The following is a 27,907-nucleotide window of genomic DNA, read 5'->3' as shown; positions in this document are numbered from 1 at the left end:
CTCAGTCTCTTGGCACATATATGAAAAATGAAGACAGAAAAGAACTGAACACCGAGACCAAAACATGTGTAAACAGGCTTTAAGGAACGTGACGCGTGTAGCGGTTGAACAGCCGTCTCGCGTTGTTATTGTATTGCGAGTAGTATGGCATGCTTTCCTATTGTCCATGATAAGCCCTACATCAGGTTAAGGCCGGAGCCATGGCTCTTACAGACTTAACGTGTCGACAGGATAACAGAGGGTTCCTATAGCAAACCAAGGACATAAACACATTCTCCCAACGATGACATCTCAACTACTCAGCTGACTTGCAGGTAATTGGGATGCACTATGAAGCTGAATGCACCCTCTCGTGACTAAATTTGTCTCTTTCTGCATTTGAACACACTTTCTCAAGGCTAAATTTATCTCTTTCTCCATTTAGCATGTGACTTGTCTAACGAGAAGGCTGGCTCACCACTTCACCAAAGAATAACAAGCACAGTCTCATAGACTATTAAACTGCTAAAATCTAATCCGTTCATAAGGACTAAACTGTGTTAGAAAGAACTTAAAAATATTTTAAACCCCAGGGTCCAGTTGCTAAATTGAGGCATTATATTAACAAGGTTTAAGTGCTTTACAGAATAAGCCTATTTCTGCTTGATGAATGTCAAAACCAAAAAAAAAAAGCTCTAGATTATGAACACAGTGGAGTTTTCCATTGGAAACGTTATACAGTAACTTATGATATAAACAAAAATATATTTTTGAAACTGCTGAATATGCACTGCACCAAAAAATACTGCAAATAAACAGAAAAGAACTTACTAAATATTAATTTCCATAAATAATATTTTACTCCAACAAAAGAGCCCAATGAAAGCTGCTACAGACATCAAAATCTGCATTGTCACCTTCCTACCACCAGGGGGCAGAAGGCGCTAAGCAGAGGCATAGCATGCTGTGATTGGCTGATGCAGTGATTCTGCACTCAGTCCAACACACTTACCTGCACATACTGGACTTCCTGGACATGGTGGTGCTGGGAGAGGAGGGTGGGGTCTGGTAAGACCAGGTACACTCTGAGCTTTTCAGATCAAGAATAACCTGGGACAAAGTAAACAGGAAAAAGTTTATTCGATAAGAGTTTTCAGGTGGAGAGCACTAAAACAAAGCCACTCTCTTGAATAAGAGGCAAAAAGGCACAACGGTAACGGCCTGCTGACCTGCTCGCTGGCGGGCGGCAGCTTATGGGGGTCCATGGTGAGGGCCTTCAGATCATCAGCGATGGTCTGCAGGTGAGTGACTTCCCCCAGCATGGACACCTCCTCATCCTACACAGGGCGAAAATAACGCATCACCATCAGCAGGCATGTCAGCCATGAGCAAGACGTACAAGAAATGTACACAGAATTGTGGGAAGCGATCCATGGTTTTATTTACATGTCATCAAACTTTATCTACTTTTCCCATAATTACCAAGTGGATATTGCAATTTCGGGAAATTGGAGGCGCCAGAAATACTTTTCTGTACATTCAGCAGATGCAATAAAATAACTTTCCAAAAATGTGCTATTGCCTTTGTGCAGAGAGGTGAAGGGGGCTAAAACACCAGTGTTTAATAGTGTTGGGAGCTGAACGGGGGACAAAAGCACCAGGGTTTAAATAGCATTGAGACATGAAAGGGGACTAAAATACCTGGGTTTAATTGTGATGAGAGATGAACAGGGCCTAAAACACCGGGGTTTAATTGTGATGAGAGATGAACTGGGCCTAAAACACTAGGGTTTAATAGTGCTGACCGGTGAAAAGGGGAATGAAACACCAAGATTTAATAGTGCTGACAGGTGAATGGGACTAAAACAGTGTTGTGAGAGGTGAGAGGACTAAAACACCAGGGTTTAATAGCACTGAGACGTGAAAAGGTGACTAAAACACGGGGGCCTTACAGTAATGAGAGGTGAAATGGCACTAAAACAGTGTTGTGAGGGGCGAAAAGGGACTAGAACACCAGGGTTTAATAGCACTGAGATATCAAAGGTGACTAAAACACACAGGTTTTATCATAATGAGCGGTGAAAGGGGACTGACCACGACCGGCCGGAGCATGGACACAAAGCTGCAGAAGCGGGACCTCTCCTCGATGAGGGCCTTGCGCACCGCCTGCTTCTCCGTCTCCTCCAGCAGCAGGTACATGTCGCTCACGTCCTGCATGGCGCTGTCCAGCTGCGGCTGAATGTCCCCCCTCCCTGAAACACACAGCAGCCTCATCGCACCTGGCCCCACCCCGGCCGCTGCCCTTCACTGGCCTTCCAATGGACACAGCCCCTCCCAGCCTAGGCCCACTCTTACTGGCAGCCACTCTTTCACAGCAGCATTCAGAACGCCTCTCAAGGAACGACTGGGCACAACACCCAAAGACAGTCCACACTTGGGAGCGTACACCCCTGAGGTCCTGTTAGCTTCAATTTTAGTTACCATTTAAGTTGGTCTGGAATTGGTTAAGCACAGGAAAGTACAGGAATCATTAATCCGCTGTCCTGCTGGCTGCTGCTACAGAAAATATTTGCTGCCTCTGGCAAATCTCCACCCTCTGCCCTTGGCCACTCCTCCAAAAAGGCTCAACCCCACTAATTTAATCGCCATACACGAATAACCTCCCAGACTCCAGTACTGCAGCCTGTTATGCCCAGTTGCATCATTCTCAGGAAATCTCAGCCATAGTGTTCAAACCTATTTGTGTTCACAACTGGGCATATCCCAGTAGTATCACAGTATAACTGCACAGTCCGAGGCTGTGAGAGAGTCATATTAAGCACTTATTCGCTAGAGTACAGTAAAAAAAAAAGGTTCGGTCTTAACCTAAACCAAGTGGACGCGTCTCGCCTCGGTTATTTGCGTTTTGGCCATGTTACTCTCGAACAAGCGCACGCATTTTCGTTTTCTAAAACGCCGCTTTCCATTTGGGATTTACTGCCATTAAAACTGATTCGTTCGTTCAGTGAAGGGAACTTCGCGTTTCCTAAGGAAATTTTAGGAGCTGATTGGAGCTGAACGAACGGCCGGTGGTCAACCAACTGAAACAGAAGAGCGATCTCCTACTCTAAAGTAAACGACAATAATTGCTGAAACGCCTTCAATGTGCGATGCGGTAATCCGAGAAAAGCATTCAGGATAAAAAACATACAATTACACTACCCGGTTCTCAAAAGTGCCAGGTTGTTAGCTGGTGTGGGCAGGCATTATTTTTTTTCTCAATTTTTCCCAGGGAAGTCCTGAAGCGGTATTTACCCTCCGCCCACACAATACAGTCTGGTTTCCCACAGCATCTAAAGAGGAGCAGACGGATTGTATTTTGCATGTACTCTAGATTGCGCTCATTATACCAGACGCTGGGAGTTTCCTCGTGCTAAATAACAGCCTTTATCGCAGTTAAAACTAGCAGCGGCCACTTGCCCTCGTTTTTTTGTTTATGACGCCGTTGACATGCAGACTGCAATGCCCTGCTCCCTCTACCTAAACCACACATTTAAAACGCTCCTCACCATGCAGTCCCGTCAAAATTACTTGAGGGGCAATTTCTGGTTAGAATACTGTAGGCCACCCAAGATACAGCATTTCCTGTTTGCATTTATAATATGCAATAAAACAGCAGGCAGCCTTCCCCTCTTTTCCCAAATTGAACATTTAGACTACTTTTTGGAATTGGAGAAAGAAGCCTCTGATTTAAAACATCTGCCTTCTGCTCTCTCCTACCCTTGAAATGAGGACAGTCCCGGTGGTAAAAAAAGAAAAGAAAAAAGCAATACGAATCATTCCTTATATTACGATAAATCCTGGTAAACACATTTGACAACGATTAGCAAGTGGCCTGCTGAAACCCTTGCAGTCAGACGTGACAAAACCACAGTTCCCTGAACGACCCCACCCTCTCCTCCCCCACAGAGAGCACACAGATGCAGATGTGTCAGGGTGTTACAGTGTCGGGAGGTGCATGCCAGTCTCAGAGACAGACGCAGTTCACCCCTGCAGAGTTAGCTTCAGCGCTCCCCCACAGCATGCCACAGTGACAGACCAGTGGTCGGGTGTTTGCTGTGTACACACACACACACACACACACACACACTCCTGCCCCACCACCCAGACACACACACACACACACACACACACACACACACACACACACAGACACACACAGACACACACAGACACACACAGACACGCAGACACACACAGGGCTCTGTCACGGAAAACACAACAGTGACCAATACGCCGGACAGTTCCCTCAGAAGACGTGCATGACAACACTGCAGGCAGAGACAGTGAGTGTTTCCAGACACTGATTCCCTAACAGACAGGGCAGGGCAAGACAGGACAGGGCAGGGCAGGGCGGGGCAGAGAGAGAGATGGGAGCCCAGGTTCAACAGGGGTTAACGAGCATCCAGTGAACCTGGAACCTCGCCTGAGAAATCCCATCACATCTGGATAATGTTAAGAGCAGTCAAAGAAGAGGCCGGACAGTGTTTGTCTGTGTGTTGGTCTGTTTGCTGGTTTGTGGGTGTGTATGTCTGTCTGTGTGTGTATGACTGTGTGTACATGTCTGTTTGTGTGTCTGTTTGTGTGTCTGTGTCCATTTGTGTGTGTCTGCATAGGTTTTGTGTCTGTGTGTCTGTATGTGTGTGTGTGTCCGTTTGTGTGTCTGTGTAGGTTTTTGTGTCTGTATGTGTGTCTTGTGTGTGCGTCTCTCGCTGTGTATCCATGCAAAAGAGCGAGAGAGACATTCTGCGTGACTGCCAGGTTCTTGTTCTCGTACAGGTCTTTATTGGGAATGCGCTGGGCTAAGCTGCAGCCCGCGTTCATGCGCTCTGTGCATGTAGGTCAGAAGCGCAGCACGTTTCACGCGATCAGACAATCTGCCCGTGGCAACAGCTGAATACGAGGCCTCGCTAAAATCGATGGGAGCGCATTTCCATTTCCGCAGCCGTCACGCAGACGAGCAGCGGAGCCGAGATGGCGTCCGCCCCTGGCGCAGACGTGCTTAGCATGCCGCTAATTACCGCGTTACAGACCCGCACTCTGCGTTTCTGCGCGCCGTCTATCAGCGGTAATTACGGGATTATCCTCTCGCCTCCGAACCCTTATCGGGTTTCTCACCCTCCCCGAGGCCAGACAGCCACGTTCACAGGGGCCTTTAAAGAAGAGACGCGCGGCGTCGAGCCCCCGTTCCCTTCTGAAGGCTCCTCACGACGTCCCGAGGCGGTGGAGAGACAGCCCGGGTGAGAAGGCGGCACCGGCAGGCACGGACACGTCGGCTCTCGTTCGCCCGCGTCATCGTGCCGCTCGGGACCATCGGCGGCGCTAATAACGTTCGGTCCGCCAACGCAGAGCTGACCCGCGCATGCTCAGAAGCGTTCGGCTTCCTTCCTTCCACAGAGAACAGAGAAGATTGGGGGGGGGGCGAGATGATCTAAATTGCAGCCGCTGCGGTTAATGAATGTCATGATTATTTCTGCGCCGTCCTCCCAGTCCAATCTCGCTTCATTACGGAAAATAATGTCGCTCCTGGAAGCACGAGGGAACGCGGCTTAATTTGGAGGGAGGCTGGAAAAAAACCGCGGGGCGGAGGGGAAGATAACTTTATCCGTCGGGAGCCCGGGGGGAGAAGAAGGGGGGGGCGGTTGGGGGGGATCAACATTTCGGCTCCCTTTGATGCGTTCGGTGCGTTCGCCCCCGTGAGAAAAGAGGCCAACAGGACAGAGGAAGAGGCAGAGGGAAGCGCTGGACCACATGGGTTAGAGAGGGCCAATGAGGAGCAGCGGAACAGAGAGGTGGACACTTACCCACAGCATCTGCTGCCAGCAGCGACGTGATTGGAGGAAATAAGGCAGACGTGGGCGCAGAGAGAATATCTCAGTCAGTTCACACCCAGATTGAGACTCTAACCAACGCATTTCTATTCCATCTGCCTGCATACTTAGGACTCTAGTGACATGGAGCAATAATAATATGCATTCTGTTCTTGCACGTTCTTGCAAGTTAAGTCCTTCAGTACCATTCTAGTGGCCAGCATTCAAATGACACTAAGAAAATAAGATGCAAAATATGCACTACATAGTGCATAAATAGCAGGGATGTAAATGCGGCTTTCCCCTAGCAAAATGGGGAGGGAAATGAAAGCACAGTTTAATAGGCTGTACACTACACTAGTGAAACAAATACCGTTCTGCTATTGGTGCCGCTGTTTCCAAGAGCAACAGAGCACAAGGAGAGCTCGACTGTAACAATATAATACCATGTTGCTAAGTCTCTGTTAATTCAGTTAATGGCTTGGGTTGAAAATTATCTTCCATGAAAATAGTGAACCAGTTGTTGAATGAAAATTGAATGCTCAAGCGCTAATGCTAAATTATATGAGAATTATGTCTGAAATGCTGACGCTAAACCATGAAATCAGCTTAATTCATGATTCACATGCAACTCCCCTGGGGGTTTTGAGCGATGTGATCCCAAGGACTGCTGTGAGTATTTGTGCTCAATCCTGCAGTATTAAAAATAATGAAAATAAAATAGAAAATGTGTTCGCTTTGAAACCTTTTTCTAACCTGATGCATAATTCAGAGGATTCAGGCCTTTAGGACGGTACATTGGACAGGTGGGGCGAGGTCTGCAGGTGAGCTTTAGTCTAACCAAACCCCAGCTCAGGCACTCCAAAGCCTCAGCAAATGTGCACTGGGATAGCCGCTAACCGCCCGAACACACACGAAGCGACTTGCAGAGCCAAATTACCTTTCTTTGCCTTCTTCTGCAGCTTTAGCGTGTCGGAGGACTTCTTCTTGATCTCCTGCCGTGCTTTCTTGTACTCTGTGAAGGGAACATGGCGTTTGTCTTACATCTCATCCACCAAGAATTAAAGCACAGCTCGCAGTGAGGGCGAGCCAAAATGGCAGGTGCTCAATGCTCCCCCATCCCCTTTATCAACAAGATTTATGGTTAGTTGATGAGTGGAACAAGCCTACGTAGACAAAAGAGCCAGCAGCAGTCTGTAATGTGCTATTCAAGGTTGAAACGCCGAGGTGATTAAAGCTCGTAAGGTTTCATGCAGCCCGTGTTTATTTATTTGTTGCTTCACGCAACTTTGTGAACTGACCTCCGTCTTCACACAAGGGAGCGTGATTGCTTTGTGCAAAAGGCCTGGCTGGCTGCATACATCCTGGGCCTGTATTGTAACTCTACAAAGGCTGCCAGGCTATAAATAGGCCGGGTAACTATAAAACAGCAAAGCTGCACATCAGTGTGTTCATGTGCACAAACACCCCTGCAGGTGTTGAGGGAGAGCAGAGTGGGGCTAGAGGGGCGGGGCTAGAGTCGGCAGCAGGGGTGGAGCTGGAGCTGCGCAGGCTGAAGGGGCGGGGCTGGAGGTGAAGGGGCGGGGCCAGTGGCATGGGCATAAGGGGAGGGGCTCGAGGCACACCTTTGGCGTGGTCCTTGTCCAGTGTGTTGGCCCCCCTCTTCCAGTCCTCCATCTGGTCCTGCAGGGGGTTGATCAGGCAGTCGATGAAAGCCCTTCAGAGAGAGGGAGGGAAGGATGTCAAAAGGAAATGTAGTTAAACAATGAAGCCTGATTTGTGGAATCCACACTTAAATTATATACCCCAGGGTCTGTTTTCTCAGAGGCTCATATTGCCGAGGGCCTACAGATGCCCTGTCTTTTGCAGGTGAAGATTTACTGATGTTAATCTGCGGTTAAACTGAGCATGATAAAAAAGTCATATTGTGTATTTTCACTATCTGCAGGTCACATGCATTCCAGTCTTTAATGCAGTTTAGTGAAAGGCAGCTGTCCATATGTTCACTTCACATCCTATTTTCAGATAAATATTTGTGTGTGTGTCTGGGCACACGTGTGTGTGTGTGTGTGTGTGTGTTTATTCACACTCAGGAGGCCAGACCCTCTCAGTTTTTGAGGGGCCTAAGAGTTCGGGGCAGTGGTCCTAATCTGTCCGTGTCCACAGAGACCCAAAGAATTCCACCAATCAGCAGCGAGGACTGTATGGAATCCTGACAACGGCCTCTGGGGACTCCGCCCGCCCTGCCAACCCAGAGCCCCCGCAGCAGGGCGTGGTCACATTCTCCCAGACCTCTCCTCTCATTTAACTCCATTAAAACAAGTCCCCCAGCCCAAATCTGCTTATTACACTTGGTACACCGTCTGCATAAGACCCTGTGTTTACTGTGAACTCCCTGTGAGTCCTGTGTGTTGTATAAGATGAGCACTGCGCTGCTCTTACATTGAGAACTGCCTCAGCTTGGACTCGATGCTCCTGTGACGCATGCACATCCTGGTGAGGGCCGAGCCGATGTCTCTGGTGCCGCCTGAAACAAAATGCAAGACACGTACGTTAAACGCGTTACACAGACACACAGACACACAGACACACAGACACACAGACACACACACAGACACACAGACACACAGACACACAGACACACACACACAGACACACAGACACACAGACCAGCTCGAGGAGCCGAACGCAGTGCAGCAGTGAATTAGGCCCTCGTGGCTCTGCTAATTCAGGGTAGGAGAGCTGAATAAATAAATGAATAAATTATTCACACAGCAGACGGAAGCTCACAGTCAGCTGCAGGGCTGCAGTCCGCAGTAATGAAGGCAGCCTTACAGCAATTCTCATCTGTTTGGAGAGGGAGGGAAAGAGAGAGGGGGGTAGGTTGGGAGGGAGAGAGGAAGGGAGGGTAGGGGGAGAGGCAGTAAGGAGAGAGGGGGTAGGGGGAGAAGGAGAGAGGGGGGTAGGGTGAGAGGGAGGGGAGGTTGGGAGGGCGGGACATAGGGAGAGAGGGCGTAAGGAGGGAGGGGGGTTAGGGAGGAAGGGGGGTAGGGGGAGAGGCAGTAAGGAGGGAGGGGGGTTAGGGAGGAAGGGGGGTAGGGGGAGAGGCAGTAAGGAGGGAGGGGGGTTAGGGAGGAAGGGGGGTAGGGGGAGAGGCAGTAAGGAGGGAGGGACATGGGGGAGAGGCAGTAAGGAGGGAGGGAGGGGGTAAGGGGAGAGGGAGGGAGAGAGGGAGTAAGGAGGGAGGGGGGTTAAGGAGGGAGTGATGGACCCTCTGGGAGACAGAGAAAGGGGAGTGTGAGCCTACACTCCTGTAAAACTGACTACCTGTCAGAATGACAGCAGTTTTAAAGCATGCGTCCCTTTCGGCTAAATCAGGCTCAGGTGGAGAGGGGGCCAACAGTACCCAAAGGGGACGGCCTCGCTGTGACCGTGGAAACACCACGAGAGACAAACACAGCGCATGACCTCATCGCCACCCGAAGGGAGGGGGGGGGGGCAAAACAAGCCCGAAAAATCCTTTCACAAATACCCTCAAAAATACTGGTTCCCACTGCAGCACAGAGGAGTCCTTGCTTAATCTACCAGCGCAGGTCCTTACGCTGTCCTTTGAATACACAGCACACTGCTGCCAAATAACAGTCCGGGGTGCCAAGTTATAGAAGTGGCCGTAACCGACTAAGCGGGAATGCTCCGTTAAAAGTCACACAGCGACTACAGTTAATGGCTGCCCTGCCCTGCTAGGATTTGATTTGGTCCCAGAACATCCCTCTTCATGTATCGGCCTGCTAAAAATAACTGAGGCCATTTACGACTGCAGCTGAAGTGACAGAAAGCAGAGGGTCTTCATCAAACGGCCTCCTGCTTTACGAGCGCTCGAGTCCACCTTTATTTCCTCACGCCTCATACTGAATGAGTCAGCACAAGAGGAGTCCGCTGTGTGTGTGTGTGTGTGTGTGCATCTGCGTCTGCCTCTGTGTGTGTGTGTGCGTGCGTGTGTACCCCCTTCACACAAGTCTGCAATTTACAGAAGTCTCCTTGGGGGGGGGGGGGGGTGGAGATGTTTCCAAAGCACGCCACTAAGACCAAGTATGAATAAACACATAAAACTGGTCCAAATACCAGCACACGAAAGCCAAATGAGGCAGTTGCACTCATCCCAATTTATTAGTAGCAGCTAGGGAGGGCGTGTGGGAGGCAAGGCCCGATCCTCGCCCTGTAGCCCAACTCCCAAAATAACACAGCGAGCCCGGAGCGGCATTCACTCAGTCTGTTTACAGAGACACAGACTGGGCCATTCTGCAGCGGTGCCTCCACACCTCACTCTCCCGCTCCGAAACTGGTTCTGTCGCTGCACCTTCTGACTCAACGCCAGGGCTCATTCCATTAGCCCTGGAAATGAGCGATTGTTACTGAGGAGCGGGGCTGCAATATAATCCTCCTTTTTAGATTACTCTGAAACAAAGATAACACCGTGGCAGTGATATTTCCACACTGTGACACGCTCTGGCCTGGGCGGCCGAATGAGAATGAAGGGGCTATAGGTTTTTCATTGCGGCAGGATTACTCTGCAGTGAAACATTAACAGTTTAATCTGCACTAATGCCATTCAAAGAGAACCACAGTCACAGAGAGGAAGATTGATCGTTTATGCTCTCTCTCCCTCCCTCCCTCTCCCTCTCGGCCTTTCTCTCTCCCCTTCTCCCCTCTCTCTCAATTGAACTGAATTCAATTTGCTTTATTGGCATGCCAATACACTACATTTTGTGTTGCCAAAGCATACAGTATTAAAAAAAAGCATTTAGACCCTGAACAATACAGTTATATCAAAGACTAGAAACAAATTAACAGTAGCCACACATGATCCAGAACTTTCCTCTTGCTCTCTGGACTCTTATGTCTTATGGGGGTAACACACCCAGGCCTGCCTCCCAGGACAAACAGCAAACAGTAATAACAGGCTAATCAAATCATACCCCATAAACCAGGTCAAGATGGCAGGCCAACATCAGCAGTCTCTCTGCCTAAAAGGCACAGCCCTCTTAAACACTTCTGCCCACCGGGACATTCACAATGACAGAGCAGAGGAAGGCAGACCACCATGTTGGATATGTAGAGGGTCGAAGGGAAGCTTTGAGTTAGCCGGCACCGTCGCTGCAACAGCGCACCGACGCTTTGCCAGAGAGCACCAAGGAGACGAGCATCCTGGTGATTTGTGGCATTTACAGGTTTCCGTGGATACGGCTGTGGTTCATTATCGCACTCCGTTTCACCAGTCTCCTCTCAAAAGCCATGGGCACATACCCAACCTCTGCGCTCCCCACTCCACCTACCCCCCATATGGAATCCACCAGCTCCTCTTTGTGAGACACCCAGTTCCCTGGAGCAGAAAGCATCTCTATAGAACACACCCAAAGAGCAGAAAGCCCTCTATAGAACACAGCAGAGGAGCAGAAAGCCCTCTATAGAACACAGCAGAGGAGCAGAAAGCCCTCTATAGAACACAGCAGAGCAGAAAGCCCTCTATAGAACACAGCAGAGGAGCAGAAAGCCCTCTATAGAGCACAGCAGAGGAGCAGAAAGCCCTCTATAGAGCACAGCTGAAGAACAGAAACAGACAGGCCTCTCTATAGAGCACAGCTGAAGAACAGAAAGCCCTCTCTAGAGCAGAACTGAGGAGCAGAAAAGCCCTCTAGAGCAGAACTGAGGAGCAGAAAAGCCCTCTCTATAGAGCACAGCTGACCCATGACCCATTTTGACGCAGCGTGGGCCTACCGCAAAGCTGTGAAACACGGAAAAACCGAGGCGGTAACGGGCCATCGCGGTCTCCTCCCTCCCCTTCAGCTGCTGTCCCTTATAGAAAGCCCCGTTTGTGGAGCACCAGACTCGAATCTAGTGACCCCAAACCTATAAATACCGGTGGCGCTGGGCCCTGGCGGCATGGATCCCTGCCGTAAGGCTGGCGGGTGGAGTAGCAGCCATTATTAATAGCTGTGGCAGGGGTGCCAGAGATGACCACTGCATTGCAGTTGCGCCGTTCCCCTGCCCTTCCCCTCCTCCTCAGACGGGGTATGAGAGCCGCTTTCATTCCCTCTCCACAATCATCCAGCCCCCCTTTATGAGATACATCCTAATCCTACCCCCCGCTGGTTACCGACTTCGCCATTCGGGCTGCTTGGAGTTATATCATTTCTCTAATATACATTTTACTGCTTATGTCCTCTGGTCGTGCTGGGTGCTGTGGGACAGGCTTCCCTGTAATGAAACATCGTTTCGCAGTTAACGGCTTACAAGGGGGTCGGATGCCAGCTTGCACAGGGGAAATAAGCAGGCTTTATAGTCAGTATAGCGTTGCAGCTATAGCGAGCAGCGTTTTATACGGGAGTGCACAAAAAAATTACTTAGCGAATGAGTTCAAGATCAAACTTAACCCTTAAAGTGAAGCCTCCATTCCAATTTGGAGTCTCAGCTGTTTTACAGTTTTTCGGGATGGCATATTTACATGAAGGTTCCCCTTTAAAAATACAATACAGAACTTCATGTAGTGCTCGATTACAATGCTTGGTTTTCCTCAATGACTGAAAAACACTGCAATATCCCTTAAGTGTGACACTCAACAATAAGACAATTAGAGGAAGGCACTGGGTCTGATTTCTACAAGTTTCCAAAAGCATCTCACTGGTGATACACTGATATATTGAGACGTAGGTCTACATCCAAAGTGTAGAATATGTTTTGTCCTTTTTAGGCTTTGTGATTACAGATTCCAGGCGGGCCAAAACCAGGTCTAGACTGGGCCATAGAGCTGTAACACTAGACTGAACCCAAACATGACAGTTGAGCACTGGAGCTCCTATGAGTGGGTGAAGCAGCTGTATGGGAGGGCTCCATGGCCTATGTGGCTGGATATGCCCTCCTCCCTTCCACTGCTCTGGAAATTCATTGACCCAGTTGGGCCTTCAATTAAAACAGTATGACCCCGTGATTGGCTGGAGGGGCCGCAAACATCTTGCCCTCAGAATGTTCCGGATACCGAGGAACCTGATATTTTTGCAATGGCACGGCGGGTGACCGCCCTACGGCTTCCTGCTTTCGCCACGTTTGTGTTTGGGGGCTGCGTTACGCACTCGTGGGCGCTGGTGTCCAGAGTGATGGGAAGGGGGAATTTAAACAGCTATAGCCTCAGCATTCCTTACCATATGCAGGCCTCAGGGTCTGGCAGAGCAGGCCACCCACAAGAGCCAGCCTCATACTTGTAATGCACAGCAGCCAGACTACCAAAGGGACATAACCCCCTGTTACTCAGGAATATTCTAGAAGAATCCTGGTTATTACTTCAGTCATACAGACCTGGGAGCAAAAAGCAGCTTCTAAACAGATCCTGAACGAATGCGGCTCCTTCACTCCACCCAGGCATTCGGACAAAATAAGGAAAGAAAAACACGGTATGTCTCATAAACAGAAGTCCTGCCCAGAGTGGTTTAGAGGCAGTGTACTGCGGGCAGAGAGAGGAGCCTTCCCGCTCTTAAAACTCGTCAACATCTGTGGAATGTGGCAGAGCATCAAGAATGGCGGGAGTTTCTAGGAAGGCTTTTCATCCAAGCCTCCGTCGGTCACCGTGCCCAGGGTGGGGGTGGGGCCTTTACCGCTGGCCTCAGGTTCACACCAGCACAGGGTAGCACGCCCCGCGCTCATGGGTCCTTTCGGCTGCGGCGAGGAACAAACGCGGTATCACGCAGCGAGCGAGAGCCACCGCCCGTTCATATTTAGCTTCTGAAGCAGTGACCGGGGTCACGGCTGGGACTCTGCCTGGTGTGAATGTGGAAAATGCTTTCACTTGGCCTCAGGCACTGTAAATAGGACCTGGCACAGTTACCCGGGGTCTTCAAGTCACCCTGGGAGCCCGAGGGGCCCTGAACACAAAGTTGTGTGCGTCTTAATTTTAGTAACCAATAACAGACTACCACGGCTTAGCAGAATCAATCTTCTAGCTCTGAAACCGTCATGTCAAGTCATGGACGGTCAAGTTATGGATACTGCAACAGAGGAATTAGGTTATGATATGCCACTAGCTCAACAAAAAATGATAAAGAAAATGAAGAGAAAACAATCCCAAAAACAAGGTCTGATAAGACATTACTGCTGTTAGCATTGCCAGGACCTGGTCCACATGCATAGTAAAACATTTGTATTTTATTTTTTATCCTGAGATACATTTCCTGAGGAAGGCTGCTGGGGCCCCTTTTTCCCGCCATTAGCCCGAGAGGAGTCACGGCAACGACAGCCAGACCGCGCCGCATCTCGGTTACACCGCATGACATCATCAGGGTAGCCATGGCGCCACGGGGAGTTTTCGAACTGCCATCTGGGAGGACGAGCAGGGAGAAGCGGGGGTGTGGGGGGGGGGGGGGGGGGTTCGAGGACAGGTCGCTGTGATATACTGTACGCAGTGCAGCTGCTCTCTCCGCTCCCGTGAAATATGCTGGAGCTGATACTGCCAAAAGCTCCGGCTCTTAATCTTCAGATGGCACACTGCGCACCTTCCTTCACGCGTAGTGTCACAGCACGGCTACAGGTGAGGGTACAGACAGCTGCGTCACCACGCCGCCTGCTTTCGCCAGCTGTTTTTCCAGTCTAATCTAATGATTTCTGTGCCGTAGTGGAGAGCGAGGACTCTGCAGGCTTCCAAACAGCACATATCACCCTGCCTGTACCACAGAGGTGCGGCTGTTTATCAGAAGCCCACGTCCAGACTGCAGTAACTGTCTTGCAGCAAACTGCAAGCGACCGCGCAGCCCGTCAGAACGCCTACTGGGGAACCAGGGAAAAAGACATACTCGGCTCCAGCTGGAATTTGCTTGTTGCTCAGCAACTCGGATTGAAAAAAAATTATAAATCCCCCAGAGCTTCCATTAACCCCTGGTCGCCATGGCGCTGACCGCTGGGCCGCGCCCGCAGGCTAACGGAGGTCAAGCCTCCACCGCTCGGGGGGGGGGGGGAACTCAACACGGCCACATGCGTTTGTGTTGGGCTTCCCGGGGCAGCTGCAGGAGGTGAACTGCTTAACCTCGGTCACAAGGAGGAGAGAGAAAGCGATCCCTACGATAAAGGAGTGCCCATCTGGGCTTCCACGTGTGCCTGCCTTTTAAATCACGGCCCCATACGCGCTACAGAAAACAACACGAGGGAGCAGCAGGAGCGGGACGCCCTCGTAAAGACTGCAATCATCCGCAACTACAACAATAATACCTCTCCTGAAACAGACGCTACAGATGCCGGGGACGGAAATGACACATGTCCCATGATGGAACTATACAGAAGAAACACTGCAGAGCGATGCGTTGAAACGCAGGTCCGGCTTAAGAGAGACGTGGCGCTGACCATTCACGCACAGAAATTCATCTAGAATCTACAGTTCGACACAACAACATCAGTGATACAGAGAGCTGATCGCGTGTGTTCTGTGCTGTGTAGTAGATTCTAATGAATCACAAGTCTGGTTCGTGTGAATGTTTACACTGTATCAAAGGAGTTACAGCCAGCGTGCTAACCCACTAAGCTACAGCTAAACAGATGAACAGCATGAACAAAACTCACCATCTTGCCAAGAGACCTTTTCATCACAAATCAAAAATCTGGATGGATAATTTTCCAGTTGTTCCCTCTGTAGAATGTTGTATGAAATAACATCACTCTGTCAGTAAACGCCTCGTACACAAACTTTCTGATGGGACGCACATTCACACCTGTGCTCCAGATACGGGGATAAACTGTCAGTCTAGAGGAATTTCACTGCATTCACAAGAGGACCATGTCCACTGTGCAATCCTAACGTAGAACAACACATCTGCAATCATTTAGGATTACTGTATTCTGGTACATTTAAAAGTATTTATTAGAGATCAACATTTCCGGTAACACAAAAAATGAATTGCGCTCAGAAAATTCATGTTTCAAAGTATAATGAGTCCCAGAAACTGCAAAAAAAGCGCAGTAGTCGTTTTGAACCCTGGAGACAGGCGGTGCTAGAAACCGCATACTAGCACACTACACTCCTACTAAATTTCTGGATGATATTCATTGAAACGTAGTACAAGTAGTATGCGCTTTTGAACATAGTAGTCGGAGGCAGCAGGGCTCGTCTGAAGAGTGCGGTGTGATGTGAGTTTGTCTCTGAGGCGGCCATGTTCTCTCAGGTACACTACAGCTGCCGACACGTGGGCGACCTTTCTCTCCCGCGCTCCGCAGTACTACGCCAGGCGAGAACGCTGCCAAAAGGGCGATAACAACAGGGGCGCATCACAACCTTAGGGTCAACCGTCACCAGCTGTATGGCTGATGTGGCAGGAAAAAACACAGGCTTGTCAAAATAAACTCAATTCTTGCAAGGAATAGAAGTATCCACTTTTTAATCTGCCACTTATTTGTCAGACATAAGTCTGAACGCAAAATCGAAATTAAAAAGAAAATCAGGCCAAGCTAAGATAAGGAATGAAAGCGTGGGTTGATGTGATTTAGATATCCTTTGGCATTATAACAATGGCGGTGTTCGCGAGTGCTAGAGACAGGCCTCCACAGTCTGGAATGGGATATCGACCGTGCCCTGCAGGGCAGAGCAGAACGGGCAGGACCAGGGGCTGGCAGCGCACTCTTTGGAGGGCACACCCGCTTGCCTGTGTTCTCCAGAAAGAACCAAGGGCACTGCAGCGATGAGTTTGGCCTACAAACACAACTCAGAATCTCAAGGGAATACACTGTAAAAAAAAAAAAAACCTGCCATAACGAGCGTTTTAGTTTTGTCATGAGATTTAAAATGACATTTAGTCAAAATTGTACATTGTATTTTTTTTTCTCTCTTTAAGTTCTTACCCCATCCTGAAATGTGCCAAACGCATAACTGGCAAATTATTATCAAAAAGGTCATACAAATAAGATTTTAAGTGTAAATACAAAACTGAAACACTTTCAGTTTCTTTTTTTTTGGCAGTGTAAAAGATAAAATTGAATAAGAAATCTAATAAGAAATAAGATCTCACACCGGGGAGGGAAAATGGAAGCTGAGGGAATGGGACATTCACCCACACAGGACAGCATGGGGCCCTTCAGAACCGGGTCCCTCCTGAACCACAGGGTCCCGCCTAGCGTTAAGCCCGCCCCCGCACCTGTCTCGCCTGCATCGCTACCGGAGATGGGCTGCTCTGACAGCTGGTCGCCCCCGGTGACGCGGACAGGCTCAGAGTCAGGACCAATCGGGGAATGCAGACGGCCGAGAGCAGAGCCAGAGGGGTCGAGAGCTCTAAGCCCCTGGGTATTTGAGGGTGTGCACCTGGCTTTGTTAGGCCACTACCCATGTGCATGTTACTGTACACAGTGAGCATGTGCTGTTAATGAGATGGCCTGCGCTACTGGGCAGACTGGCTTTTAGGGTTGTGTGACTGAATAAAACAAAACACGAGAGGAGGACCTGCACATCTGAAACTCAGCAGCATTTCCCAGAGGATTCTGGGATTAACTCTAAAACAGTTTTAAACTAAATACACTAGCACGGGCTACTACTAATCACGACATGAAATCATAGGTACAGTTACAGTGCGGTCTGTAAGGATTTGGACAGTGGTAGATGTACTGAACTTTTGGCTCCATCAACCAGCACATTGGATTTCAAATGCAACAATACGTGTGTCACCTTTGATTGAGGAAGTTTACATCAATATCAGGTGATCTGTTTTTATACACAGCCCCCCCCCCCCTTTTAGGGGATCAAAAGTAAATGATCAGCTGTTTCTCATTAGTCAGGTGTATTCAATACTCCTTCTTTTACCTGCAATAAGGTAGTATCTAGTCTTAATTATAGACTTTGGATTGCCTTTGGAAACGGTTATTGCCGATTATCAAAATTATATGTGCCCATGAATGCCAAGGAAGCCATTATGAGGCTAAGAAAAATAGCGACATAGCCGAAACAATAGGCTTACCAAAACAAATTGTTTGGAACATGACCAAGAAGAAAGAGAGCACTGTTATACACCAATGAGCCAAAGCATTATGACCACTGACAGGTGAAGCAAATAATGTTGATAATGTCAAGGCCTGGGCAAACAAAAATCAGACACTAACCAAACACGTTCTCGAGGCCTGAGTAAAAATCGAGGCCTGGGCAAAAATCGAGGCCTGGGCAAAAATCAGACGCTAAGCAAACGGGTTCTCGTAGTCAACTTGTTGGATGCAGAACAAATTAGCAGATGTAAAGACCTGAGTGAGTTTGACAAGGTATGCGACTGGGTCGGAGTATCTCCGTAACGGAAAGGATTGTAGGGTGCTCCTGGTCAGCAGTACCCACTAACAGTGGTCCGAGGAGCGACAAACCGCGAACCAGCAACAGGGTGTTTGGGCACCCAAAGCTCATTCAAACGCGAGAGCAACGAAGGCTATCCCATCTGGTGGAAACCGACAGAAGGGCTACTGAGGCACAGGTTGCAGAAATGGTTTATAATAGTTACAGGAGGAATGTGTGAGTACCCATGCTAACCCCTGTCCACCGTCAAAAGCGCCTACAATGGACCTTGGAGCAATGGAAGGAGGTTGCCTGGTCCGATGAGTCCCATTGTATTTCGCATCATGTGGACGGCAGGGTACTTGATCGCCGTTTACCAGGGGAAAAGATGGCACCAGGATGCACTATGGGAAGACAACAAGCGAGTTTCATGCTCAGAGCATGTTCTGTTGGGAACTCCTAGGTCCGAGCATTCATGTGGACATCAAATTGACACGGCACCTAGCTAAACATGACGTAGATTTCAAGGTGTTGCCCTGGCCTCCAAATTCCCCAGATCTCAATCCGATCGAGCATCTGTGGGATGTGCTAGAACAACGAGTCCAATCCTAGGAAGCTCCACCTCCCAACTTGCATGACTTAAAAGACCTGCAGCTAACGTCTTGGTGCCAGATACCACAGGGCACCATCAGAGGTCTTGTAGAGTCCATGCCTCGGCGGGTCAGAGCAGTTTTGGTGGCATGCAGAGGACCAACAGCATATTAGGCAGGTGGCCATGTTTTGGCACATGTTTGGGATCATTGCCTTGCTATAGGATGAAGCACCATCCAATGTGTTTGGAGGCATTTGATTGACCTTGAGCTGATAAGATGCTTCTGCACACTTCAGAATTCATGCTGCAATCATCAGTTACATTATCAAAGAAAGCAAGTGGGCCGGCACCTGCGGCAGCAATACAATTCCCAAACTATAACACGCCAAACTGGCAAGTTCCACAAATGAGGGCAGTGCTCTGCTTCTTGGCCCGTTTAGCCTCCATGCTTTGACCTTGTATCATTCTGAAGTCAATCCTGGTCTGATCTGTCGACAAGACCTTTTTCCACAACTCTTCTTTAGGTAGTACTTAAACTATAACTATAACTTAAACTAAAACCATCCTATTTGTGCAGCTAACTTGTCGTTTGCACCTTGCAGTGTAGCCTCTGTAAATCTGTTTGTGAAGTCTTCTGCAGAGAATAGTCACTGACACACGCATGCCTGCCTCCTGAAGAGTGTTTCTGATCAGTCAGGCAGGTGTTTTTCCTTCATTATTTCAAAAATTCTTCAGTCATCCGCTGTAGAGGTCTTCCTTAGGCTGGTAGCCTCTTTCAATTACTGAGCTCACCAGTGCAGTTTCTCTTCTTAACAATGTTGCAAATGGTTTGTTTCAGTAAGCCTATTGCATGGCCTATGTCTGGGACTGTTTGTTTCTTATTTCACAGCCTTTCAGTAACCAGGCTCTTTCAGAGCAGGTATGCTCAAGCTTGGCCAGATTCTACTGTGCCTTTTATACAGTTTCACTACATCTTCTGTTGTTTGAAGGACTGAGCTCCAATAAATTATTATTTTGGAAGTCAATTTTGTGGCATTTAATAAATGTCCCCTATATTCCTATGATCCTCTTGGACATAGCATAGGCTTATATTATATAATGTCACAAGAAGATTACACAATCGGCCACCTACTGTTACTGTCATCTACATCCACAATTCACTGCAAACCAGTTTCAAATTTCAGTCGCCATTTTAAAGAGCCTTTTCAATCTGCACATACTGAATGTGTCAGGTTTCCCCATGGGACACTGCATGTCTAAGACAGGAACAATTGTGTGAAGAACTAAAACCTGACCCTAAGGCTAGGCCTTCATTTACAATACTGGTGGGGGTCGACGGCCTGCTCACCTACCTAATGCGGTATCAGTATGTCGACTGCCACACATTAATATTGAATAAACCGAGCTCAACAATAAGGATGATGTATTGAATAGTCTACAGTCAACACATTGTGGCATTTCATTAGTTCTGCTAGATCAGATGTCCTCATTCAGTATCTAAATTGGTAGTGTTAACAAGGGGGGACTTATGTATGGCACCAGCCCCCATAACAACTACCAGGTTATGTGCGATCAAATTTCCAGAGCAAATATTAATAGCTGTGTGGGGACCTTGAAGAAATGTGGCTACATGGGAAACATATTTAGATACCTTCACAAAAGTTTTGATGGTGAGGAAGAAAGTGGGAGAATAGTTAATATGCTAGCAATCCAGCTGATATTGTTTGAGTATCAGAACATTAAACTAACTGAACATTGGTGCAAATGACCAAGCACCATTTCCAAAACTATCATAAAATATGAACAAATAAGACAACATGAAAAAACGTAGTAAAATGTCTCAAATAACATTGACTATTCAGTAATTACAAAATACAGTTTAATTGACTTACTATTCAGAAATGAGTAAATACACTGCAATGAATTCCTTCAGGCTCCAAAAAATTTATTAAATCTTGCAAAAAATCTCAAGAGAAATCGAACATGAGGAACTGAGGTTACAGGCACACACCCTTATTGCCCTTTTTTGCAAAAGTTGCCCAAAAATGTCAAGAACTTCTATTGTCCAAGTGTGGAGGGGCCCTTGAACAGGGTACGCTCTCCTGTGCGGCATCATGATCGACGTGTCAAGAATATCCGGCAATCCAATCAGCACTCATCTACGGCGCTTACCTCACGCTCCACACGTCCCACAGGCCGTAATCACACCGTGCAGAGGCCTCACGCGTGAGCGGGATCCCCGGCTATGACACCTCGTTCCCTCCAGATAACACGTGCACCGAGATAAGATGAGTTCTCAGCAGGGTTTTACCACCACGTAGCTGTGTCCTGTCTCCACACGTTTCTGGAAACGTACATGGTAGGGAATGATCTTCATCTGATTCATAACGGCCCTTACTGCAGAGTCACAGCTGAGGAACACAGTGGTGTCTGTTGCCCGCTGCTGGCTGCAGCTCCAGGTGAGGGTGCATTCTGATATGCACCCAGGGGTTCATAGGGGACATCGACTATTCCCTTATCTTTGAACACCCTCGCTGGGGTTGCGCCAGAGGGAAAAGGGGAAAGCGATTTAAAAATGTTTTCATTTGAATGCTGAACTTTGAAGTGGCTCTCCTACTCCTCCAACCGCCGACGTTCTGACTCCGTAAGGAAAGAGCAGTATCAACACGAGAGTAAATCTCTTATCTCTTATCAGTGGTATGGTACTAATTTACACCCTGTAATGCTCAGCTTAACTGCTCGCGGAGAACTTCAATACACAATTTAAAAATACGCAGGACCACTCCGTAATAATAAACCTGCCTATCTAGACACAACAGGTTTCGACCTTGACATGGGCCTGCCTTCTGGCAAACACTGAGCTAAAAGGAAACTGTAAACACTGCACAGTGACCAAAACTGAACCTCACGGCAGCTGTGTTTGCACTCAGAACAAAAGAACGCAGAAAAAATTATCCCACCTTGGCAGTGCCTTCTAGATGTGCAGGCAGTCATTAGTTTTATTTGTCAGCACACCCATAAGGGTTCTAGGAAGGCCACGTCCGGTACACACCTTGTATAATAAAATCCTTCATGGCACTGGCATTAAAGTCTACCATTAAAATCTGGCATTAACGGGTAACCGGTATGTATAAAATCTGTAAAAATGTTGTTAATTTCAAAATTATAAATCAGTAAATTCTTCACCTTTTAATGGTAACAATTGCAAGCCCTAATCTGAGCCCACCAACATAGCTCTAAAGACCCACATTCTGTGTGTTCGCTGGTGCCTAAACTTAAAGGAGTGGCATGGGAGGCCTTTATCCACTACTCAGAGCCCCAGATCTCTTTATTAGATTAGCCTGCATGTGCTCACTTCTACTCCTGGGCCAAAGAGGCCGTTATGTTAATCCTGCCATGTGTGGCACACATTTCACAGCCAGGACGATTCTCCGGACAACCTTTCCAAAAACTAGACAACCTCAAGGCAGAAATAAATGCAATGTTCGTGATGATCTTTATTTGAGGGAGAATTTAAGACCTGGACAGATCAGGGTAAAAACTATGAAGCAAACAAAAAATCTTTTATACATTTTATAATCTATAGTATACCATTGTACCCTTGAGGTAAATTGTTGTACCCTTAAACTTAATTGCTTAAAAATAAATAAATAAAAACTTGTCAGGCTTTACTAACTGACAAATGTTTTCATAAAATATCAGTCACCCCAATAAGACATACCTAACAGAACGTTCTTCATTCTAACTGAATGTAAATTCAGAATGGATTGCTTGGTATTCTTGATTTTATGAATGTCCGCTTGCTTTGTGGGGCATATTACAGGAAGTGGTTTACTGGTTGTTTATTCGCATTAATGAAACGGTTTGGCTGTGCAGTCTCATTTAATTAGCCTTAAATTACACCAATCCCCTTGGGGGCTCGCGGCGTGGTTTAAAAAGAGAACACAACGCAAAGGCAAAGCCCGGATTGAAACGCATGTTAAAAAGGCCACTTAAAAACGGTGTCATCCAGAATTACCCTTCTCTTTTCATCAATTCAACTGGGCTCAGAAAGAATAGAGTACGCTGGGAAAAAAAGGAAAAAAAAAAGTAGGTCAGATCCACTTATGCGCACTCCAGCGTGTCGAGATTCCGGCGAGTTGAGATAGATTTCCAATCACACTGCGCTGGGCTCTGCCGTTCCGGAGCAGGCCACGGAAATAAAGGGCCAGTGACCGGAAAACCGGAGAACAGGCCAATCCCAGCGCCGGTCTGGCTGGCCATCCAGTCCCCGAAGGAGACCGGGCTCCGATGAACTCGAGCGAGCAGTTGGTCGCACCGAAGGCTTATGGGCACTTTCCCCAGACAGAGAAAGCGACGGAGAGAAAACCTGGCCCGTGTGTTCCAACGCGGCCAAAAGGACAAACACGGACACGCCACTATTATGGAATAATTGCAAGAATTGCTCCCGAGGAGAAACATGTCTGTTTGGGTGGGTTCCTGCAATTGCACCTATTGGTGTTTACAGTAATTTAGCCAGTGTTTAGTACACACCGGCACTGCAGACACAACGTTTCAGTTCCTGTTTGTGCTCTCAGTCCACCGAATGTTTGGATCAGTAGGTCCCGTGGAATGAGTATCCTGCCACATCACCACATCTGCCAGCCAGCGGGAGCAGAAAATACAGCAGTGTAGGGCAGGGCAGTTATGGCTGACCTGTGTGATGTTGGACACTGCAAAGGCAAAATGCTACATGAGCGCAGAATAAAACCCCCATTAGGAGATACATTTTTTCATCTTTATCAGGGCCGCAGTGTTCTGGTGAAGTGATCCAGAGTTTACAGTAGAGCAAACTGTAAGAATTTGAGGGAACTGCTCTCTCGGGTCTCAAAGAACTTTGGTCAAAAATTTTGTTTTCAGAAATATTTACTATGTGGTGGTGCAGCCTACTGGAGGCCAATCAGGAACGAGAGGGTAGCAGGGGGGTTGACAGACAGATGGACTCACCCCCAGAAGGCCCAGGCTGACATGTTTCCACTTGCCACTCTCCTTTGCTGACACAAAAGCAACTTTTCCAAGAACCAAAAATCCCCCCTTTTGACAAGTCCGTTTTCATAACTGCCACGTTATCTGGAGAAGACTGAAATGTAGCCCCGTAAGGAACAAGGACATTTGTTGTTGGCTCCCTCAGTACTTAATGGTTTCAGAGCCATCATCAAACACTTGACTGTAGTTAGCGTAATTAGGGGCTGAGACAAACAAGGCTTCGGATGGTTCACGTCAGCAGCAGCAGCAGCAGATGTCTCGGTTATCTCTCTGGGTCTTCTGCGCGTTCAGAGAGATTGACGTCTCTTCTGCATGTCACACCGGCTCCTGTGGGCCACCCTGACACTGGCTCAGGTGGTGTTCCTCTGTCATTTCACTGCTCTGTGATTTACAAAGTATGTTCATGAAAGCATGTAGCTGTACTGCACTGGATCTACTGCCAGATTGAGGCTGTTGAAAGGCTGTTGTCAGAGCTCCCAGGCTTGCCTACAGACCTGCTCATCACTTATACGGACAGCTGGTGTCTGCACTTCTCCACATCGTGCCTGAACCACAGGGTTTATTTTCCTCGCTTCTCTGTCTTATGGTAGACCTTTCTAGAAACATTTGAAAACATTGCAGAGACTGGAGTGAGCTGCAGTCTCTGCCATTAGGCATCACGTCTATAAATATGTCTAGGCTTTTGTGTACGGGGAGTGGGTTAGCGGTTAGTACACTCTGAAGATCGGGGCTGTGGGTGGCCGTCAGTTCGCTGGTCATCTCTGAGCCTCTCGCTGGGTCTTATTAGCATCACACGATGCCGGTCTTTCTCACTCCCGGCGATTGGACCATAATGCCTCTCTTCCCACCGCAGATGGCTGACCCAGCTTGGGAGAGCTCTAGCCGAGCGTTTCTCTGCTCTCTTATTAGGCCTTTCGCACATTACAACGAGGACATTTTCTAATGACCTAATTCAATAACTTGGGTTTTGAACAATTTGACAGGTTGTACAGCTACACTGATGGTTCTGTTCTGGGTAAATCGCCCGGGGTATTTTAGCGTGGGAGGCTACTGACTACACGATTTGTCCCCTGTTGAATTCTCACCCTTAATTTAAGTCCCCACCAGGCACCACAGCTTGTTTTTGTGGAAAATAATTGTTTTGTATGTGAGGCACAGGATTTACTAAGTCACAACTTGACCGCATTCCATTAGCCTCCAAATTAATTTAGCATGAGGTCAGAAGCAAAGCAAACGAAATGTGAGACTAAACCGAATTTGCTCCGACAAGTCGAGGCAACGTGCTGCCATCTGCGGAGAGAAGCAGCTGCCCTCCCTGCAAGAGTCTGACGCATTCAATTAAACGAAATGGACATCTCCACACCCAACACTGCAGGTGAAATGCAATTAATATAGGCTACCTACCAAGCAGCAAGGAATTCAAAAATGGCTACCTTGCTCTCGTTGACGCTCCCCACACTTGTAAGAAATGGCTAACACAATGAAGCTTTATTTAAAGCAAATAAATAATAAAAAAACATGCTATTGAAATGGACCATGGACAGAATACAAATCTTCCCTCAAAGTGAAAATGGAATTAGAAATCAAAATGCAGGATAACTCACCTGTCAACACACTCCAAAGGGAAGAATTTTTTTATCTTAAGAGGGAAAGCTTAAAAAAAAAACCTTGTGTTTCAACCACCATTAAAGGAAAGCAAGGCAGGATGATGAGACAGATGTCATGAATGCAGGTGAAAATATACGTGGGGTTTCTCAGGGTGTCTGTGCCTAAACAAGGCCATCACCCCCAGGAGAGCGACATCGAGCGAGGGCGACCGACCATCTGCTCACCACGGCTGCTGCCTCCATTACAGTATCCTATAAACGACACTCAGGATAAAAGCACTCAGGTTCACACACGTTCAGATACAACTAGAGCTTTGCCATTACGTCGCACACACACACACACACACACACACACACACACACACACACACACACACACACACACACACACACACACACACACACACACACACACACACACACACACACACACACACACACACACACACACACACGGGTCTACGCATAAGAGTGATCCTTTTACCTCAAACACAGTCATACTGGAATTTTTAAAAGCATAACCGGGAGAAAAATCACTTATGCCCTGACTGCAAAAATCGCACAGCTATTCAGGGTCCGGTCTTTCCTCTCCAATTCATTCAAAGGCAGTTAATTTTGGGTATTTTTGGGGGATTTACCGTACATTAACGAGCACCAGCGAGCGTTGTTCGCTGATGAAGAGAAGACGAGACTGTGGGGTACATGAGCGTTTCCCCGCTGGGGAGCTGAATAATTCAGCTGTAAACTCACACTGGGGCTGCAGCAGGCTGAGAGCTGCCTGCTGAAACACAATACAGAGACCAACGCCCATGAATCAAAACCCCGTCGCCCTGCGCCGCTCCCTGCCAATTACAGAACTGCAAAACCCGCACGGCCACGTTCGCTACGACTCCGCAGCGACTGCGGAGTCGTAGCGAACGTGGCCGTGCGTGGTTTTGCAGTTCTGTAATTGGCAGGGAGCGGCCGCAGGGCGACGGAGGTTTCTCGATTCATGGCGCGATCCAACAAAACAAGACGCAATTATGCTGAGTCACTGTGTGCCGCCCTTGTGGTTGACATTTCCTGATGTACGCTGTACAGTGGTGCACTGGATAATTGTATACTCGGGAGGACGAAAGGAAAAGGACAAGTTATAAAAACGTCCAAATTAAAGGCAACGGTTTGAGGTCAGAGTTAAGTGCCATGACAACGACACCACTTAGGATAAAGTGGGTTTAAAGGAGGCTCTATGCTGGAGGGTAAAAAGGGCCTGGCTCCTTATCAAAACGACTGAATCTCGACGACTATGAGTGAAGGAAACTAGTTTTGCGCTAGTTCTAGACACAACGGGGCGTTGACGGGAGCCTGCGATAAGCAAAAAAATTCTGACGCCACACTGCCGTCTGTGGTTGCCACGGCCACAGGTTCAGTCCTGCCCCCCCCCCATCCTTACACACTCCATTAACAGCGCGTTTATAGTGGATACAGCGCTGTTTGAGGGGGGAGGAAAGAAGGGAAATGCAGATACAGCTAAACAAGATCCGCCTCGACGGTACACACACGTAGCCGGGGCTTCCCGAGCGGAATACGAGCCTCTCGCCGTTGCGTCTTTCCTCACGGGCCACTCTGACGTCACAGGATTTCCTTAACAGGCCAGCCCATGGGGCCCTCTGCTGTGAGCCGGGGGTCGAGGAGACAGGCCGCCGGTGTGCCAGGACCCCTGAGGCTCTGCAGGGGGAGCCGCTAGCCCACCGGCCCGCGGCGTGCGTCTGCAATAATGCTCCCCTCCCGGTCCCGCCCCTTCTCGCCTCCCACGCTTCGGCCCTGTTTGTTCCCCTGTTAACAGACACCGCTGTTCACTTTAGCAGCCACTTGGGCCAGTAAATAGACAGCACTGGAAGTGGCCACAATGAGCCCACTGTTAAGTACAGTAGCCTGATCCCACCAGCCCACCAGTGCTTTTCAGGCACACTGAGCCCTAATGCATTACGAGCACTTAGGCACACAAAGCACGTACACACAAGCCTCTTCCCCCTTCCACAGTCAACACAGCCATATTTTACATTATACATCACATTCATTCAAAGGGTAAGTGCAGTAAATTTGAAATCTTATGGCGTGAATACCTTTATATCTAAACAGAAGTTGTTTTAAGAGCTGTGAATGCAAGTGAATTTGTAATTGTTTCAAGGTTTTGTAACCTACTTTGAGCCAAAGCTTGACACATTTCTTTCCCGCTCTCCTCCTCAGTAAACTGCAACAAACATGCAATTCCCTGTTCTGTCATCACTCACACTTTTAAAAAGTTATTGATCAACAAAATGCATGCGTACAGTCCCTGAATGCTGAGCTAAGCAGACGTAGCCCACGCCTCGTATGCGAAGCTGGTTTGTGCCTCACGGCGAGGAATACAAATGTATATCCATTTTTAGAAGTGCACTCTCCTCATGTTAATGAGCAGAAAGGAGGGGGAAGATTCACAATGCATTCTGGGAACTCAGAGACCATAATGAAGGGAAACTGAGCGTGCTCAGTCTTAACTACATGGGAAAACTAGGGAACAAACAAAAGATGCATTCGCTATGAAACCAGTGCCTTTTAA

The 27,907-nt window shown here is 48.2% G+C and overlaps 1 protein-coding gene across 7 annotated transcripts in view; it reads right to left on the bottom strand.

Moving 5' to 3' along the window:
- Positions 1-27,907, bottom strand: part of LOC133136245 (protein MTSS 1-like) — a 51,432-nt gene that overhangs the window by 9,831 nt on the left and 13,694 nt on the right. For 4 of the 7 annotated variants that reach the window (XM_061253567.1, XM_061253562.1, XM_061253566.1 and 1 more), the window contains exons 4-10: positions 8,271-8,355; positions 7,454-7,545; positions 6,769-6,843; positions 5,823-5,834; positions 2,074-2,231; positions 1,209-1,316; positions 992-1,089 (exon numbers count right to left, since the gene is read on the bottom strand). In XM_061253567.1, coding sequence (XP_061109551.1) covers positions 992-1,089; positions 1,209-1,316; positions 2,074-2,231; positions 5,823-5,834; positions 6,769-6,843; positions 7,454-7,545; positions 8,271-8,355 — 628 coding nt within the window. Of the gene's footprint in view, positions 1-991; positions 1,090-1,208; positions 1,317-2,073; positions 2,232-5,822; positions 5,835-6,768; positions 6,844-7,453; positions 7,546-8,270; positions 8,356-8,618; positions 8,671-27,907 lie in introns of those variants that run through there. The other 3 variants (XM_061253563.1, XM_061253565.1, XM_061253568.1) reach the window with 2 other exon arrangements.

Source organism: Conger conger, chromosome 9 (assembly GCF_963514075.1).
Source record: "Conger conger chromosome 9, fConCon1.1, whole genome shotgun sequence".
NCBI classification, from domain to species: Eukaryota; Metazoa; Chordata; class Actinopteri; order Anguilliformes; family Congridae; genus Conger; species Conger conger.
The sequence above is the reverse complement of the archived record's forward strand: the minus strand, read 5'-3'. Positions and strand labels throughout refer to the sequence as shown.